Consider the following 18635-nt stretch of genomic DNA (forward strand, 5'->3'; position numbering starts at 1 on the left):
TGCAGGAAAACTGGGCACATTCTGCAAGTAATACAAGACAACTGCTATCAAAACACTTCTCTTTAAAAAAATAACACAAGTTCAGGACCTTTACACTCTTGTCTACTCCTTCCCTTCCTCACCTGTCATGTTCTTTGTCCACCAGATGGTAGCGGGCGCGGAAGGCCACCAGGTGGGCGTAGTAGGCTGGCGCAGGGATGGAGACTGAGCGGGTACAGCGCACGTAGGTGTGGCACAACTGGTAGGTGAGCAGCTGGAACTCGTCAGCGGTAAAACAATTGTCGTCCCACAGTACATGGTAGTGGGAGGGCCGACTGGTGCCCTGGGATGAAGGGAATTAAATGGCACACATGTATTATTAGATTCAGGATTATTTACAATATGTTAAAGAAAAGATAACATCACATGACTACACTGAGAAATAAAAAAAATGGTAAAACATAACATTGCCACAGTCAAACAATTAAACATTTGCATAAAAAAAACAAGAGATAAAATAAATAAAACAAACATTGACACTGGGATTCTATCAGCACCACAGACTATATCACTGTACAGATACTATCACTGTGTCTTATAGACAAGGATAAAAACAGCACAATGGCAAACAGCCTCTTGGTAAGTGCTGTTGAAGAACCTCACTGTGCTAACTCTAATACTTTTCAGTCTTTTAAAAGAAGCAAGAAAGTTAATAAAGATGGTCAGCTATAAGACAGGACTTTTGTAGAATCATGTGTCCCTTTTTCTGTAGCCTACTGTTGTAAATTTCAGTACGGATGGAAGCTCTTGGCATAGGTTTTTTGATGCAGTTCGCACCGGTCTGTCCATCCGTTTACTGTATTGAGCTAAAGTGTTGCCATTAAAGAAAAGACACCTGAAAATGAGTCCAAAATGAGAAACATCCAGAGTTCATTCACAGACAAATTTTTCCTTGGGGGAACTCTCCAGTTCATAATTACAAGAAAATGGGGGAAAAAAGGGCAGTATTTTTTTCTTGTGGCCATTTAATTTATCCTCTTTACTATGTATTTAGAACAATCCATAGCTCTGAAAAGCGCACAAGATTTTAGTGAAGCAGAGTGTTAAGGAAACACTGCTGGAGTGGGGGCAGGCCGGGCAGAGAAGACAAGAGGTTGGTCTGACCTGTATTCCAGCGTGACTGCAGAGGTAAAAGTCAAACTCGTACGGATGCGTGATGTCCGTATCCACGGTAGTACCGGCAGGAATGTTTCCACTACGTCCAACCTGGCAAAAGCAAAGTTACAGTCAGTTAGTCCCTACTAATGGCTTTTGGCTATCTTTTCCATGTATTACCTTGACAACAAAAACAACTTGAACAGAAAATGGAAGATGGAGGAAAAGAGCAGCGGAGAACAAAGCTTTTAAACCACTAAATGAAAAAAGAACTAGTTGATAGACTGACCCAGGCAAAGGTTTACCGAGTGCTTCCAAATCAACCAATTAAAAGCCTAATGCTCAGTACTGGAGTGACTGCACTGAAAATAAGGCTGTTACTAGCTGAGTCTTACTCTTGGGGCCTTGAGTGCCACTCCAGAGCTCTCGGTTTGCACTGGGCCCTAATGCTTTAATCGAAGGTAATTACAGGGGTTAGGAGGGTGAACAGTCCAATTGACAACAAAAGGTAATTAAGGAGACTCATTTCGAGTACTTAACGTGCTGGCACAGAGCATATAAAAAAAAAAAGAATATGGACTAGCACATAACACACTGTACTGACTTTAATGGGGACCATCGCTGTGTCGTACTTAAAAAGAGTTTGTGTGTGCGACTGGTGGGGACTCACTCTCTCATTGCGGTCGGCACAGAAGAGGCGTGTATGGTGGCGTTTTTGCACAACAATGTAGGTGATGCCTGGCTGGTACTCCTTCTCCAGGCTTATACAGGCCTCACGAATGGCCAGCAGCTCATAATACAGCACCTAAGAAAGAAGAAGAAGAAAAGAAGATCAGCTTCAAATGTTTATAAAAAAACTATCCTTGAAGAAAATCCCATGTACATACTTTGTACTTTAAACTCTGCAAGCCAAACTCAACTCTCTGCCTCCAACCAATCATTTTGTGAAAGAAAGTGGGAGCTGACCTGTCTGAACTGGCCTTCTGAAACTCCATCCCTGTAGAAAATGATCCTGGTGGGCTTGTAGCGGGTCGACTTGTAAAACTGGATGAGCAATTCCCGCACCATGGAGGCCAGGTCCTGGATTACCTCCTGCCTGGGCCTTTGGACCCGCACAGTGGCACAGTACCTGCTGGGGTGGGCATCCATACTGCCTACCACCTAAAAGAGAGAGGGGAGTAGTGCAAGAGAGAAAGAAAGAGGGAAAAAATCAGATGGACATGTCAGTCAATACCACTTAATCATAAGTTAATAAATTCAACCGATAGGTCAGATGGAATATGAAGAACTCACTGCTGCAATTGATGGCTTCTTCCCATCTCCAGCAGGTGGATGTGTGACATCTGCTCCCAAGAAGATAACTGGCTGCTGAAACACTGATGGTCTATTGATTGAGAGACATAAAAAAGATTGAGAGACAATCTCATGTGTACATGTGACAAATAGTCATATTCTGACGCAACAGTCCAAGCTATGAGTAGCCATTCAAAACCAGCATCACTACACTACAGCATATATGAGAAGGAGGGCATGACTGACCGTTGGTGAGGTACCAGGATGTTGTTGATGCCTCCCAGCTTCACATTGATCTTCAGGCAGAGGTTGGAGAGGGTCTGAGGTGACGTCTTCACCACATTCTTCACCTGGACACATTGTGTGGCCATGCCCAAGAGGGTGTCCCCCACACGCTTTACTTCCGCTGTGGGTGGTTACAAAAAGTGAGCATAAAAATAAGCAAACCTTTAAGATTTTTACAATTCTAAAATTACAAAGGTAGCACAAGCTTTATAATCTTGATATCAGTTCTCAAAGTCAATAATTTAGGAAAGCAGTGGAATACCGTTCAACCTACGATCAGTAATGTGATTCAAAGCTTCATAAGTAACTGTCAAAGAAATTCAGTAAATTCAAGATACGGCAGTCACTGGAAAGAATAATTTGTAATATAACACTCTCCTCAATATGGGTCTTTCATTGACAGACATTTGGGAAGCTGAGAATATTGCACCAGCACTCAATACCAGAATAGCATTAGTGTTTCCACACAGTATTAACCACAAGCATATCTCTGGATTCCAGTATAATATTTTTTTTTAAGCTGTTTTTTTTCTAACCATAGACAGGAGTCTTTCCCGGCAGAATGACGATGATGAGCTGCAGTCCGGCGTAGGTGTTCTTCAGGTGTCTGAACATGGGCTCCACACTGTCGGCTCCCTGGGCATATTTACAGAAACATGGCTGGCCCTGGATGGGCATCCCAGCATCCTTGGAGATCTTGCGCAGCTGGTCTGTGAAACCCCTATACGAGGAAGAGGCAGGAGGGAAGAATAAGAGTCATTAGAACTAGTGACGTCAACTACAATCAAAGCTGCAAGCTTGTGCCTTCTTTGCACGGAAAAAAGCATGGACCTGCAAAAATGGTCTGCATATAAAACATAGCTGCTTGTAAACAGCAAATGGTATATAGATGTCTGACAAATTGTTCTGTACATTTTCCATATTCAATGAATGTTTAACCCTGTTTTTATTGTATCCTACAATGCCAAAAATCTAATTTATATACATCACTGCATTTTTCAATGTAGGTGTCAGAATCTCTGTGATTCAGCATAAGGCAGTTTGCAGTTTTTAGCGTACGTTTAACAATCCTGTTCTCTACCTCTGACATAGTTACAGTTATTCTTTATGAATGTGCACTGTTTCTGTGGTATTAGCTAGTAAAGTAAAGACCTAAAATCGAATCAAATTGTGAGATTCACTGTAGAGACACAATCTGCAAACTGCTGAGATAAGTTAAATTACTATTTATGGAGTCAAAAATATATATATACACACACACTAATAAAATCATCTTAAACATTATGACAGACTAATGAAAAAGACAAATATATTAAACGACTTACAACATTAACTAACAGTAATCTAACAAAAGTCTTGTAAACTATCATTAATATACTTAAATGAGCATCATCAATGCACAAATGGTAACAACAAAATCTCAGAAAAGGATTTTAGAAAACTTAAATAAATGTAAATAATCATACTTTAGGATTTCTTCCCGACACTGCCTCTGTGTGGCGAAACAGGCGATGGCCCACATCTTGATCTCCACCCCGGTATGGAACTGTTTCCCCCTCATGTCCCACACCCCATGGCTGGGTGTGGCTACAGTGCGGTTCTGAAACAACATTGCAGTCTCACCACATGTACTCATGATTATGTGGGCAAACACTCACGTTCATACTGTTCACACAAACTCTCACTTGAACAGGCAGAAACACGAGACGAGACAAGTGTGCACGCACTCACATACACACGCAAGCACACGCAAGAACACGCAAGCACACGCAAGCACAAACAAGCACACGCAAGCACAAACAAGCACACGCAAGCACACACAAGCACACACAAGCACACACAAGCACACACTTACTTTCTGAAAACCCACAGAACCCACACACACTCTTCATCCATACCAAAATGTATTAACACTCATTTTTGGACATAAATTCACATATTGAAAAAAGGGCTGGTCATAGAAAACATGCATTTGCACCAGAGAAACATTTCACTTTCAAATCAATTAACAAAGTGGTCATCAAGTGTGAACCTTGAATTTTATTGCAAAGAGAGTGGTCTGCACTGTGTGATGAAATCTATAGTTTGCTAGATGCAATTTGGTGTGTGTATCGCACACAACATAGTGTGCATAATGGTGTCATAGTTCTCAGTAATGCACACCAAACGTACAATAGTAAAAGTGTGTCTCCTCAAGTTAAACAGACAGATGTTAATCGACAATGTGGTTCAGTCTCAAAAAGTTACTTCTTTATCCAATTTGTGGAAGCCTGTCCAACCAACCTCTTCTTTACTTCACCCAGGAAAATTAACATTGGGCAAATGCTGGCAAGGTTTTTGGCAATCATGAGTATTGCACTGTTTAATTGTTTCATCAAAAAATACCTTGTAGCAGGGGGACAAAATCTTCCCCTCCTGTACGTTTCTCTCAAAAACACAGACGCTTTTAAGGTACAATTAAAATTCGCACTTCTGAGACTCAACCACAAAAAATAAGCCAAAAAGACTGACATCATGAAGTACAAACAGAAGCCAGTGAGTTAGTTCCCCTTAGAGACAATAAAGGCTGGAGGAAGGGGAGAGCGTGTCAGACAAACAGAGAGAATGGGCGTGATTTAAAGGAAGGGTACCATAAAGTGCTCTGTGCTCACCCTGCCGCCGTACTGCAGCATGGGGGCGGGTAGCACTCGCCCCGTCACATGGGCCATCTCGTCGCGCACCTTGAACTGGAATTCCTGCACAAAAGGGTCTGCCTCGTAGTTGGCACTACGCACCTGCAGGGAAAGGGGGCGGGAAAATTAGACATCAGGCCACGGTAGTTAATGACAGCATGATGTAAAGCACTATTTAAAAGGTTAACATGTACAGTAATGTGTTCTCTTGAGGCCTTTCTTACATGCTCACTCATTGTGGCTTGTTTTGGTTAAAGGAATAATGGCTCACATTTACACTTCAGTTCAAACTAACAAGATATAATGTGTTAATTAGTGAGCGGGTGCAGGTACTGTATTGTTCTTCTCATCTAAAAGCAAAACGTCAAAAAGTCAAAAAGTCAAACAAATCCTTTAGCATCAGCTCAATTTAGAAGAGGACTTCATTTATTGAGTTGTTGTGAATTACCAGTGTAGAGGATTAGTTCTCAGATGTTGTACAGTAGGTCACAGTTAGTATATTAGGATACAGTTCTTTACAGAATGAAGCCAAAGTGTAGCAGTAGCTGAGTGGGCATTACATTAAAAATGTGATGTTGACAATGTTTGCCTCTAGCCAAGTGCTTGTGCCATCATTGTTTTAGATAGACCTTATGCCTATGCTTGTTATCTTAATGAGGCATTGCGTCTGTACTTGCTGTCCTGGCATCTGTTTGGCTATTATTATTTTTCCTTTATGCATTTGCATTGTTTTCATTATTATACTGTCTAAGTTGTTGGTCGATAGGAAGAATGGTGACATGCCAAAAAATGTCAGGTGCCAGCACAGTAATCCAAAATGACTACAAGCACAGGGCACATGATCAGCCCAGCTGGCACAATATCCAAATTTATTATAGAATTCATTATGTAGTTCTGACAGACACAGCTTATTTGCTTGTTTTGTCATTTTCTATCTCTCAACCTCTGTGCATCTAAATCAAAACACCACCAGTGATGTCTACAATGATTTCCTATAAGCCAAGTCCAGCCACTTTGCTCCTAAGTGAAGAGATAGGGAAACATGGTTTAATAAGGCAACAACAGGTACTAAATGTGCACTGCTAATCTGATGGTGGCCAGAGGCAGTGTACAGTCTGTCAATCTTTCCATAAACAATACGCTGCAGACACTGTAGCAACCTCACACACACACACACACACACACAGACACACACATTAAAGCCATTACGACTCTGGCATTTTGTTGACCCTCGGTAGGCCTGCCTTGTAATTGCCAAATGCGATGGACAAGCATACTGACATGCCTCCGTTAACAACATAAAAAGAGAATCTGGGAGAGGGGATTACAAAACAAGCTATTTTATATAAAGATGAGCAGCATAGCAACCAAGTGTTGACAAGCTTAGCAACTCCAGCATTTCATAAAGCCGTCGTCTGTCCAACTGAATGGCTATCCAAATTATGGTTGTAAGAAAATAATGTATCCATTCTCAAAAACACTATAGATTTTTGTGTTTAAACCCCCGACCGTTATATTGCAGTATTGTAAGTGTAAACAAAGGGCTATGATGTTGGATGTGACAGCGACTGTAATAAATACAAATGCAGATGCCACTGTTCTGGTTGCATACTTTTTTAATTCATATTTTATAGATATGGTGGCGTTTTTTTTTATATTATGACAACATTTACATAACCCCCCCCCAAAACAAATCTCAATATATTGAACTGTAACCCCTGTATTGCGATACATATTGTTTTTCCAGATGCTTACCAATACATAACTCTAATGTAACATGGTGAAATCAACATATACTGCTGAAGTCTAAAATATTCTACATACTCAATCTAAGATTTCAACATATTAGATCTCCATAGGTACAGATACGTCCTGTAGCCATCCAGGCACAGTTTTGTTCTGTCCACACTTCCTTTAAAGTTCCAGTCCAACTTTCATCCATGTACAATATAACCTAAACCTAACAACTTGACTGACAGTGCGTGCTTAGGGCACTGTACAACATAGCAAGATGTTCTGCAGACTACACAGACGCATATACGTATGAAATACTATTTGTTTTTGTTTTTCTGTTACTCTATTTTTAGTAAGAAAATTCATAATGGAAACAATGAACCATACTACTCAGCAGGTGTCTAACTCACCAGCCTGCTGATCTCCTCCTGCCTGTCGGGTGCAGAGCGAGCTGTGGCTTTGATCATAGTGGAGGTCTGATTATCCGTCAGCTTCTTTATACACCGTTGACCAGCTACAATGTTACACACCTGCAAGAAAACAAAGGCAAAAGTTGGAGTTATCATTTACCCAGCAAAAAATGTTCTGGGCATACTTGCAGATGCCCTGCTTCTTATTTATACAGTTGATACACAGGCACACCTGGGAGCTGTCCAGTATACCATACACTGCAGATTTTTTCATACTTTATGTTTAAATTGAAACCAAATAAAAAAATAAAAAAGAGAGAAAAAGCAACTTGTTTTCTCTCACCTCGAGGGGCAGGTAGGTGTGCTTTTGCTCCTGGCCCACCTGTAGACAGGGTAAATGTGGGTACTTCAGCTGCAGGTTGTACTTCTCCCTGAAGTACTGGGCTACAGTACGCTCTACAGTCTGACCATTTTCCAACTGTAGAGGGAACCTGTAAAGAAAGAGAAATGTCAAAAACTAGACCGCTGCTGACAACAAGTAAACAAGTAAATTAGATTGATTTAACTGAATGTAATCAATCACTGTGTATAAAATCATAGCGATAGCACGCACTATAAAATACTTTATACTTTACAAGTGTGCAGCCATCTACAGTCAAACCTCTCAATCACTATTTAAACATCATTATATAGCTTTATTCTTAGTATTTTAATAGCATATGGCTAAACATCCGTTGCCATGGATAGACATCCTTTTTCATGGCCACATGGTGATGTAACGCTATGTAAAGGATAACACAAAGTGAAGTTTTCTATTCTGGATGACAAACTCTTAAGATCAGCAGCTGCACACAACTGCTACTTCACTAACGGATGACTAACGTTCACCGCATGGTTGTCAGATGAGTCAGCTATTATCTGGTTTGTTTTGTGGTGAATTGGTGATCGCATCCTCTGCGGTGCGTGTTTCCTGCCCCCATCCCATCCACACACTCCGCCCAGAGTCTCCTGTTCCCTCGCCCGCCCGGAGGCTGACTCACGTTTGATGGCTGGCAGGCCGACGGGTCACGTTGCAGACACGGTACTTCCTCCGCATGGTTCCACAGTGCGTCACCTCCACCTTTAAACCTGGTGAATAATATAAAGCGTTGGAGTGGCATTGAGAATGTGTGTGTGTGAATGGCTGCGACGTGTGCTCTCCCTGGTCCTGTTTAAATGCTCTCTCTCACCCACGCACACAACAATGCACTTTTATTCATTTGATTTAACTCTCTTCCTCACACACAGGCACATTTTACACACTCGTTGTCACCTTTGATTTCTTTGGTGAATTTGACCCGGTGTGAGTCTGTGAGAGGGCGAGGCTGCTCGTCTATGTTGTGGATGTCCAGCACTTCACACATGAACTGGATGACAGGCTGGGCCTTGTAGAAAGCGGTGGCAGAGACTGCAAGATAAAGCAAGAGTCATTGAAGGCAAAAAACAATGACAACAAAATAATCTACTATAACACTACACTATAACACTGAACGACAACAACTTGTCCACTGGCAGTTACATCATAGTTTAAATTGGATGTTATTACATTGAGTGCCTGCCTGAGAAACTGAACAGAAATTAAAAATGTTTATGCAGTAAAACAGTTCTGAGTCGACATTGTAGGTCGATGGGCATTTTGTTAGGCATTGTGCAAGACTCAAGACAGTAAAAGGAAATTAAAGGCTTTCTTAACAACTCCATTAATATTTTTTACTTTCTTTATGTTCAAAATGGTATTCACTTTAAAATTCACACACAACAAACTGACACAAGAACCAGATGAACTGTAATACAGGGATGGAATATGTGTTCTTGAATGTGCAATGCACCCAAATTCTGAAGCTCTCGTAGAGGATTATCCCATAATGTTTACGTAGTCGGCCCAACACACTAAATGATGTAGGAAAACTCATTGAAGACAGGAAGTGCAATTCATGCAGCACAAAGTTCCCTTTCTTCTGATATGATGCATCCTCTCAATAATGGACTGAGAAATCAAAATCTTATAGATGACACAGAGCAAGACATAAAACATCAGAGAGAAATTAAAATCCAACAAGGGAAACAAGAACAGGTATGAGTAAAGGAAAGCAAGATCAAAAGAAATCCAAAAATGGACAGAGAGATGGAGAGAATGTGGTGTTAAGGAAGTTGTTGACGAATAATCTGTCTCTGTTGTTGCTGTTTTAAACATAAGAAACCTCTCTCTGACGGTGCTTTTGATGAAAGCACTGCAAGCGCACATCCATGAGTGATGCCTAACAAGATGACAGAAGACTGCATCATACAAACACTCTCTTACACCTCTGGTTTCCCCTGTGAGAGGTAAGAGCCTTTCACTGCAGACAGTGACATCACTCCTAATTGTCCCCCCCCCACACACACACACTGTGATTGTAATTTCTGTGTGTTTGGAAGTGTTTCTGAGTCATTCATGCAAATGTAAAATTGAATGGTCTCATTTCTCTATATTATCAACAATTACAATTATTTTGTACATGCTCTTTTGATCACCCCTGATGCAGAGCATGGGAAGCAGTTTTTATTGTGCTTCATGCACATGTATTCAAACAGGCTTAATAGTTTGCTTTGCCAATACACAATGCTGTACAGAAGAATTAAAGAAGAAAACAAATACTTTGCAAACACTTGGACTTCTACTTTGTTGCTGGAGAGCGGACAAGAGACTTGAGCCGACCAATTGATTTCTAAGGATGAGAGGGCGGGAAAATGAGACAAAGAGAGAAACAGAGAGTAGAGAGGGAAACGTTCAAATACAGACAGAGCCTTCAAGGACTCAGAGCACAACAAAAGCTGTCTCAAGGAAATGCTCCACACAGCTACCCTCCTGACCCCAGCAACACCCACCAGTCTCACTCATGCAGGCACAACCACACAGACACACAGACACACACACACACACACACGCTGCCCTCAGTCTCCACAGCAACCAACTACTCAGTTCCCATCCAGCCAAGAACCCACCTTCCTCCAAGTGACTTGGTCTCCAACAACCTCCTGCAGTGTGCATATGGCAAAACACATTCTCCGCCACCCTTTCTGACACTTATTTTCCACAAATAACAACAGATTGGAATTGTAGTATTCCATGTCATCAAACAGTTTTTTTCTACTGACAGGAAGGCAGTGCTAAAGCTAATTACCGAGCTACATCTTGAACCACTCTATTAGTTTCCGAAAAACTGGCTCTCAACCAGAATAACTGGCTCTGTTCTGACAAATTAGTCGACAGCTAATTAACGTGTGATGTCAAAGTAGAAGCAATGCCATCACCATGTAAAGCTTAACTCATTCAACAGCCTTTGCACGCGATATCGGCAGCAAGTAGTTTTAAAGTCTAATTGTATTTAAAAAAAAAAAAAACACCTAAAGAAAAAGAAAATATATCTAGAAGTTTCACTCTCAAGCTAACGGAAGGTGTGCTGCTTCATAAAGAAAGATTTGCTTCCCCGGCACAGCGCCACAACCTCAGCATCCACGAAGATGAAAAAGCCTTATCTTGCAGACCTCATTCAACAGCAATGAAATAGCTTCCTAGTGAGTGTGACACTGACAAGTTAGATTTATGTTAAATATAGCTCAAACAGATCTCCTCAAACATAACATCACTGAAGGTAAATTGATCATGCACAAATATCTAAAAATAGCCTGCATCGTGGAGCCTCCATGTCATTCTAATCTATCCGTTTAATTATTAAAATCTCATTTCCTGGCTGTGAAAGAGGAACAGAAGATTTCTGTATGTATTGTATATTTATTTTTTTAAACAAAGACTGAAAACATCGTGGACATATTTTTGGAATATGGCTGTATTAGCAAACATAGTTCTTCCTGTGTTTGAGGCAGTAAGCAATATGCATTGCTGCAGCTGTGAGGCCATATTGTAGCCCTGAGGTGCAATTGCAGCAAAATAAATGCAAGGTGGAATTTGGTTCTCACCATCAATGTTAAGCATCATCTTCCACATGGCAGGGCGCACGGATTGATGGAAGCCGAACCAAACCTCCCTCCCACCTCCCAGAGGATGGTCATAGCCCTCTGGAGCCGAGAAGAAGGATCGACCCACCGGAGTGTACCTAGATGGAGAAAAGTAGCTATTATGAGAAAAGAGCAAATAGACTGAAGGAATGAAAGGGTAATGTGAAGTTTAAAACCATCAAAGGCCCTGAAAAAAGGGCAAGATGAGAAGGAGAACTCAGGACAAACAGGAAAGGGCAAATGATGACAGGAACTGTAAGATTAGTTCACACATCCTGAATAGAGAATGTAGGTCAATATGTGTTTATGCGGTGTCACATTCAGCTGCTCTTCAATATTGCCTCAAACTACATCAGCAAAATGAGAGGGTGGTGACACTGCCTGGACCCATCGACCTCTTATTACTCTGCCAAGGAGACACATTAATAATTACACACGGGATACATTTTTCTTGGTGAATCCTGGACTGACATTGTGTCACGATGCCACTGCAATACCCGGGCTGTGAACTGAGCTAAATGAAAGGTGTCGATATGACCATTTTAATACCTTTACCTTTTTAATAATATTTTGAAAAAGATTTTCATTAAAGCACTGGTGATATTGTGTCTGACTGTGTTCTTGCTGGAGCTTTTGAAAGTGATATTGAGTGGAAGATTGTACAAGGTTAAGTATGGCGCTTCATGAGAGCCCATATGAGCTTTTTTTGATTTCCGCTGGGATCAGAGAGCTGATATTAGTGTTACTCTGACACTGTTACAAAACAAATGTATAGCATCTACTATGAGTATGAGAGGGATCATGTTTTTTTTTATCTTTTGACATTATGTTTGCTCACTAAAGATGGAGGTGGGGGTGATTGGTAAGGATAATGTTTTCTGTTTCCTTATAACTGGGTCTGTTGTTAAACCCTTTTAAAAGCATTCTTTAAAATTAGGGCATTCGGCTGTCGTTAAAAGATTGAAGCCTAAACCTTTCTTGAAAAAACTTAATTCATGCTCACTTCATGGAGGGCAGGTGTCGCAGCACCACATCCACGGCGTGTACAGGGTTAGTGCTGATGGGCTTGTCCAGCTCCAGAGGCTCAGGCATGCTGCGGCCAGTCAGCACCTCGTGGAGCATGTGCCAGCTGACCAGAGACACAAACTTGATGGAAACTTTAAAGGGGCGATCTTTCCCTCCCTCACCTGGCAGAGTGACATCCAGGTCCACCTGAGTAGGGGAAAGAAAGGAGGACAAGGCAGGACAAAAAAGGTTAAATCAAAGCATAGTGCATTTAAGGAGGTAGGTTTCAGGTGGTGGTTGCTTAAGTTTTATGTATTTGAGTCTGATATGATTTACGTTCAGGTTGTGTAGAAGCGAAACGTGTTTTTATGTGTGTCTGTGTCTTTTTTCCAGCTCACCCCTGCGGGTGCCACAGGTAGTGGATTGGCTGTGTACAGGCTCTTCTTTCCATCGTAGACTGGCCTGCGATCCCCAAAGATTGTCACCTTAAAGTGCTGCACCATAGAGTCAACCACCTCCCTGCACAACAAACACACAAACTGAGTTTCAGTTGTACTGTAAGTTGTAATATGCTGACTTTTTAAGACAAAAATGAGTTTAAACTGTCAAATCAACTGTTATTATCAACAAATCATTAAATTCAACCCAGCAAGACCCATTTATTCTTAGGTAAGACTCTCACAGCAAGATAATCTATATTAGATATCAGTTAAATGCCTATTTCGAAATGTAAATACTGTATCTGAGAAAGGTGTATGAGAAGTTTTAAAGATACTATTCAAAGGGTTCAACCTACCTGTTGACTCGCCGTGGGCACTTGTCAGGCTTGATGTCCACCTCGTAGAGGTAGACATCCATCTTGGGGATCTCCACCTGGAAGCAGTTGGCCAGTAGCTTGATGGGCTTCCCCATGGTGCCATAGCCAGGCCGCCGAGGCATGGAGAACAGGGACTGGGCCCCAACGGCTCCTGAGAGGACAAGGAGAGGAGGATGAATGTTAAAGAAAACTTGCCCCGTATTCAGGTCATTCAAGTTATGTTATATTAAACACAATATGTAAAGCTCGAGTGATCCATCAGCATGATGACAATGACGAATACTGGCCTGTCATAGTTTAAAATTTACTAGATGTGTTATAATATTTTATCAGTAGATCAGTAGATATCTTTGTCACAACAATTTAATACCCAAATTTAAGATATCTTTGCCAAAACAATATGTATTGCTTATGTATAAAAAAGAAATGGACAAACTGAAAGGCAATCCAGGCACTCCAAAATATAAGAAAAAGAGAAAATGTGTTGGGCTCTATAGAAAAAAAAGGGAAACTATGGCATTATAAAAATGTTAGAACTGTAAGATTAGCACTGGTTGGTAAAAAGCACTGTAACAATGTAACAAGTGCCTCATCGTGGAAACAAATGTGAAATTCCAAATGTCAAGATAAGGTGCTGTGTGGGGGAAACACCAAAAATAAACACATCTCACTCCAATATTTTAAACAACACACACAACACAACACACACAACACACACAACACACACCGACTTGGGTGCATTGACCATATATACAGCATCTGAAACAGGAAGTACATTGATTTGTGGTGCAAGACAAATCCTCACAATGTGTCGATACAGCTGTTCTGCCTTCCAAATAATACCATGAGCATCATGGTCACATTTATTTGTAATACAAGAACTGAATAATGTGACTTTATCAGAGAGCATTTCTACTCCAATTATTTAGTTTCACTGTGGTGGAAGTAAGAATTGTTGCCCTCTCAGATAACAGATGTGAAAATGACTGAAAGATATCGTTGCACTCTCATTTCAGATGATGTAACCTCTAATAGTGAGTAGACCATTTTCTTGATAGGCTTGTACTACTTCAGGACAGTAGACAAAAATCAATGCATAGTGGTTAAACTAAAAAAAAAAACAGACTGCTTCCCACTTGCTCCTGGAATAGTTCAACAATAGACCAACACAGGGCAACATTAATGACTGTTAATCGTGCAGTGCTACTCAGTACAGAACATGTGTTTGACAATCTATTTACCAGGTTACACAGTTCTGACATTTGTTCTAAAAGCGATATGACTCCCACAAAGAACATTAGATGTCTTAGACATGAGTCACTTTGATCCAGAAACAGCGAGTTCTGTTCTGTTCAACTTAATGTGCCACACTCATGTCAGTGCTATTTTTGGGTCTGCTGAGGCTTGCCTTCCACATCACACAAAAAACAGCTTCGCTGACGTGCCAGTACAATGTTTGGATTGAACTTATGACATTATCGTACATTTTGCTATCACTAAGCAATTGTCATCTTTACACAAAAACTCAGATGAGACTTCTCCGTTTGCCTGGAAAGTGTAATTTTGTTTATGCCCCCCTCTACCTCTGTGGCTTCAACTGTTTCATTTTGTTTTCAGATCTACTCCCCCAGTTTCTACCAAAAAAAACTACCCCATATGTGTCATTGATAAATGAGAGTCATAGTTGAAAGTGATTCATCGCCGATTTGACTCATAGGCTCACATGTGTGGGTGATGTTGGGGTTGCAGGCCCTGCTGAGGGGAAGTTCATAAAAACCTGCCCACTACAGAACAGAAACCGTCTGTGAGGTAACGGCAGACAACATGAGCCACCCTGTTTGTTTACAGTCAGGCTTTGGAAGTATGTGCTTTCTGCCCTTGCTCTCTTTTTCTATTTCGCCTCTGGTGGGCTCTGGAGTGGAGGCTAACAGGGTTGATGGAGGGTGAAGGCCTCATGTTTGAAATAGCCTGCTGGGATAAAATGGTGAAAAAGATGAGAAAGTCTGGAATTCCTGCCACGGCTGCCCCTCTCGCACAAAACTATGTGCACACAAACTTTTGTTATGGTAATTCCCTCTGGGCCCTCAGTGAAACTTGTGAGGTAAGCCCAATTTCACACACAAGAGTGACAAAAAGAGGGAAGACAGATATTCTGGTAAATCTTCATTAAGCCTACAGAAATAAGCTTGTCTACCACAGACTGGGATCTGTCCTAATTCAGTCAATTTCAGGACTGAACCCATTCAAGAAGTCCTTGATACACATTTCAAGAGGGTTTTCTGTTACCCAGAGCACTTTTTCTGTCCTGTGATGGTCCTGGTGAAGTCGGCAAGTAGGAGGAGGATAGCAGGGAGTGGGAGGATTAGAGAGTGGGCAGGGTTGGTGTTTTCCAGCTTTCATCTCCCTTCCAGAAATGGCTTCCAGTCAGCGTGAGTCACAGGGCCACCACGGGCAGAGAAACACACGGTGGAGCATCCTTGAGTGCATGCTTTTGGGTTCAGTAGTGGATGAACTATAGTAGCAATGACAAGGTCCTACAGCAAGAAAGATTCAAAGTTGAAACAAAAAAAAAAACACCACACGCTAAAGTTTTGGTATTCCTCCCACTTGTGCGCACACAAAGACACACACACAGACACACACAGACACACACAGCCAGTTGGTTTGGTTTCAGTATGAAACCCACACACAGACGTACAGTAATTTGAAGCTGTGGTATTGCACAGACATACTGATATAAATTGGTTTATATTTCCCATATTACACAGAGAGTGAATACTTATGGAATTTTCCACAAACGCCCCCTGATGTTTCTTAAGACAGATGCATACACATTAACAAACTGCTATAAATTCACACAAACAAATTATTCCTGACAAAGTCTAATCCTAAAACTAAATAAAAAAGCCTGATCGCACGGATTAACCCACCACCCGCAGTCATATCTTGTGTTTGGCCGGTGGTAATATGACAAGATGCAAACAGGCATCAAAACAAACAAGTTGTGTGGGTCTAATCAAAACACTGGCGCCGTCACCATGATATTTGGCCAGCCTGCCTCTGCATTCTTTGGCTTCCTGCGATTATGATAGACCTCTGGGTGATTCTGTCGCTTACAGAAATGCTTTGAGACATTATGACGTTGTTATATTTAGGGTCCCTCTGCAATGGTGGCTGCAAAGAAGCATTTTATTTTTTATTTTTTTAGAGGGGAAATGTCTATGTCTACGACTAAAACATGATTTGTATTTTCTTTAGTTCTAGAGGACAGACCTCTCAAACCTCTTGAGCAGAAGGAGATTTTTCTTCTTTCATGTAGTACAGACTTTTGATTTTCTGTATCAAACTAGTATATGGCATCCATTGGAGCAACCTGCAGCTTAAGAAAATTCAATTTAGCCTCAACATTTATCTAAGGTGATTACAGCTGGCTGTGAAGTTGAACACAGATGGGACCTTACAACATCACGCACATAGCAAGCGAAATGCTGTGATGGGGAAAATCAACCAGGCATGTGTTTTCACATGTGTTTTCCAGCATTTTCTGAATACCCGACCTGATCCTGATCAGTCAGCAACACATAAGACACCTCCCCTCCTATCTGCCCTTATTGGAAATTGTGGAGGTAACAGACAAACAGACATAACAAACATGATTGTCCACAGGCAGAAGCGAGAGTGAGGTTTAACTGTCACCAGGAAAACATCTTCGGTCTCAAGCTTCTACAGATTTAAGTAGGCCTGCGCAATAATAAAAATGATTCAAAGGCAGCTGATGTAGTAATTACTGAAAACTGAATGTTCATGACATGTAAGCAATGCTATTGCTATGTGATGACTCAGATCGTGACAGTCAAAATGGCCATTCTCGGGGCTTGTCGGGTGCGTGGGAAGCTGCGCAACCCCCAACACAAAAAGATGCTTGCTTTAGTTTACAAGAACACCCAAATCCTGCAAGATTAAGATTAAGACACAGAATAATACTAATAAAAGACTGTGTCAAGTATACGAAGACGCCTGCTGTCTGTATGTGATGTATTATGTTTGGCTATGACAAATAGTGAAAATTCAACCACAAATTTACACAAACACATCAAAGGCTTATCAAATATTTGTACAGTGAGTGTAAGGGTTCAAGGAAACTTCCCCTTGTAGAGCTGAAAAATGCCGCACTGAGTGTGTGAGTGCGTGTGTGTGTGTGTGTGTGTGTGTGTGTGTGTGTGTGTGTGTGTGTGTGATTTAAGATAATTACAGGAAGGACAAGCTTTAACAAACAGAGAGAGTAGATATAATCCTACCGCTGTCTATCACTAGGATTCTCATTTCCTGACTCTGTACATTCAGACAATGAGAGATGACAAAGAAAAGCAAATTCTTCCTAACCATGAATAACATGTACTACATTAGTGTATTTTAGTGAAATTGCAACCATTCTGAGTCATGGTACGGGGGAAAATCGTCCCTCAAGCCTATTGCATCCTGCTGAAAGACTAGTTCAAGCGTCCTTGTTACCCTTTATCGTGTACCAGCAAGCCATTTATTCTATAACCTAGGTCTGGTGCTGGCTTATCATTATAAACCTGTGGTTTAATGAAGCTACGCAATAGCATTTTAAATTCTGTCACTGTAATGCTACCCTTTGAGGCTCTTTCTGTAAATTAAAATGATATATTAACATTTCTTTCCATTCACTGCCACTGAAAAATAAACTGTTAAAATCTCAGGACTAAAAGCAGTGTGAGTTTAGCATTTAGAGAGGATTATCACTTAATGTGGAGGATGCACAATCATAGGTGAAGTAATCCATGTATATATGCATGAAACCGTGTTGGTTGTGTTCTTCGCTTAATATTTAGAAGAATTGTTTCTTTATTTCTGGGCCAAAAGTAATTTCAAGTAAAGCAGATATTCATAATGTAGTAAAATAACATCTTTAAACGCTGCCAACTACAACTCTCTAAAATCTATGCTTTAGTATGCTTTAACTTTACGGGCTAGAAAGGTGGCTCTTGTTGTTGGTCGTGTCCTCGTTTAGAGAACAGCCGCTGTGGTCAGCTTGAATTTATGTCAAATACACTGTACTCCAATAGTAACATAGTTTCATGGCAGAAATACAGTATCAAAACATTGATAGAAACTTCTCAAACTACTCCTACGAGTTCTGCAACAGAATCCACTTTCCCGCTGTGCAACAGCATGACCAATATGCTCCAAACACTCATATTTTTGCCAATTTCTTGCTGAACA

At 41.0% G+C, this 18635-nt stretch overlaps 1 protein-coding gene across 2 annotated transcripts in view; it reads right to left on the reverse strand.

The window, feature by feature from the left end:
- Window positions 1-18635, reverse strand: part of LOC127366594 (protein argonaute-3) — a 34201-nt gene that overhangs the window by 7821 nt on the left and 7745 nt on the right. Inside the window, exons 2-18 of one of the 2 annotated variants that reach the window (XM_051405667.1) lie at window positions 13368-13539; window positions 12970-13090; window positions 12570-12778; window positions 11528-11664; window positions 8841-8975; window positions 8569-8656; window positions 7872-8019; window positions 7529-7648; window positions 5364-5486; window positions 4179-4312; window positions 3249-3433; window positions 2674-2833; window positions 2428-2518; window positions 2101-2295; window positions 1805-1939; window positions 1144-1245; window positions 123-322 (exon numbers count right to left, since the gene is read on the reverse strand). In XM_051405667.1, coding sequence (XP_051261627.1) covers window positions 123-322; window positions 1144-1245; window positions 1805-1939; window positions 2101-2295; window positions 2428-2518; window positions 2674-2833; window positions 3249-3433; window positions 4179-4312; window positions 5364-5486; window positions 7529-7648; window positions 7872-8019; window positions 8569-8656; window positions 8841-8975; window positions 11528-11664; window positions 12570-12778; window positions 12970-13090; window positions 13368-13539 — 2455 coding nt within the window. Of the gene's footprint in view, window positions 1-122; window positions 323-1143; window positions 1246-1804; window positions 1940-2100; window positions 2296-2427; window positions 2519-2673; window positions 2834-3248; window positions 3434-4178; window positions 4313-5342; window positions 5487-7528; window positions 7649-7871; window positions 8020-8568; window positions 8657-8840; window positions 8976-11527; window positions 11665-12569; window positions 12779-12969; window positions 13091-13367; window positions 13540-18635 lie in introns of both variants that reach the window. The other variant, XM_051405666.1, reaches the window with a different exon arrangement.

This window comes from Dicentrarchus labrax, unplaced genomic scaffold (assembly GCF_905237075.1).
Source record: "Dicentrarchus labrax unplaced genomic scaffold, dlabrax2021, whole genome shotgun sequence".
NCBI classification, from domain to species: Eukaryota; Metazoa; Chordata; class Actinopteri; family Moronidae; genus Dicentrarchus; species Dicentrarchus labrax.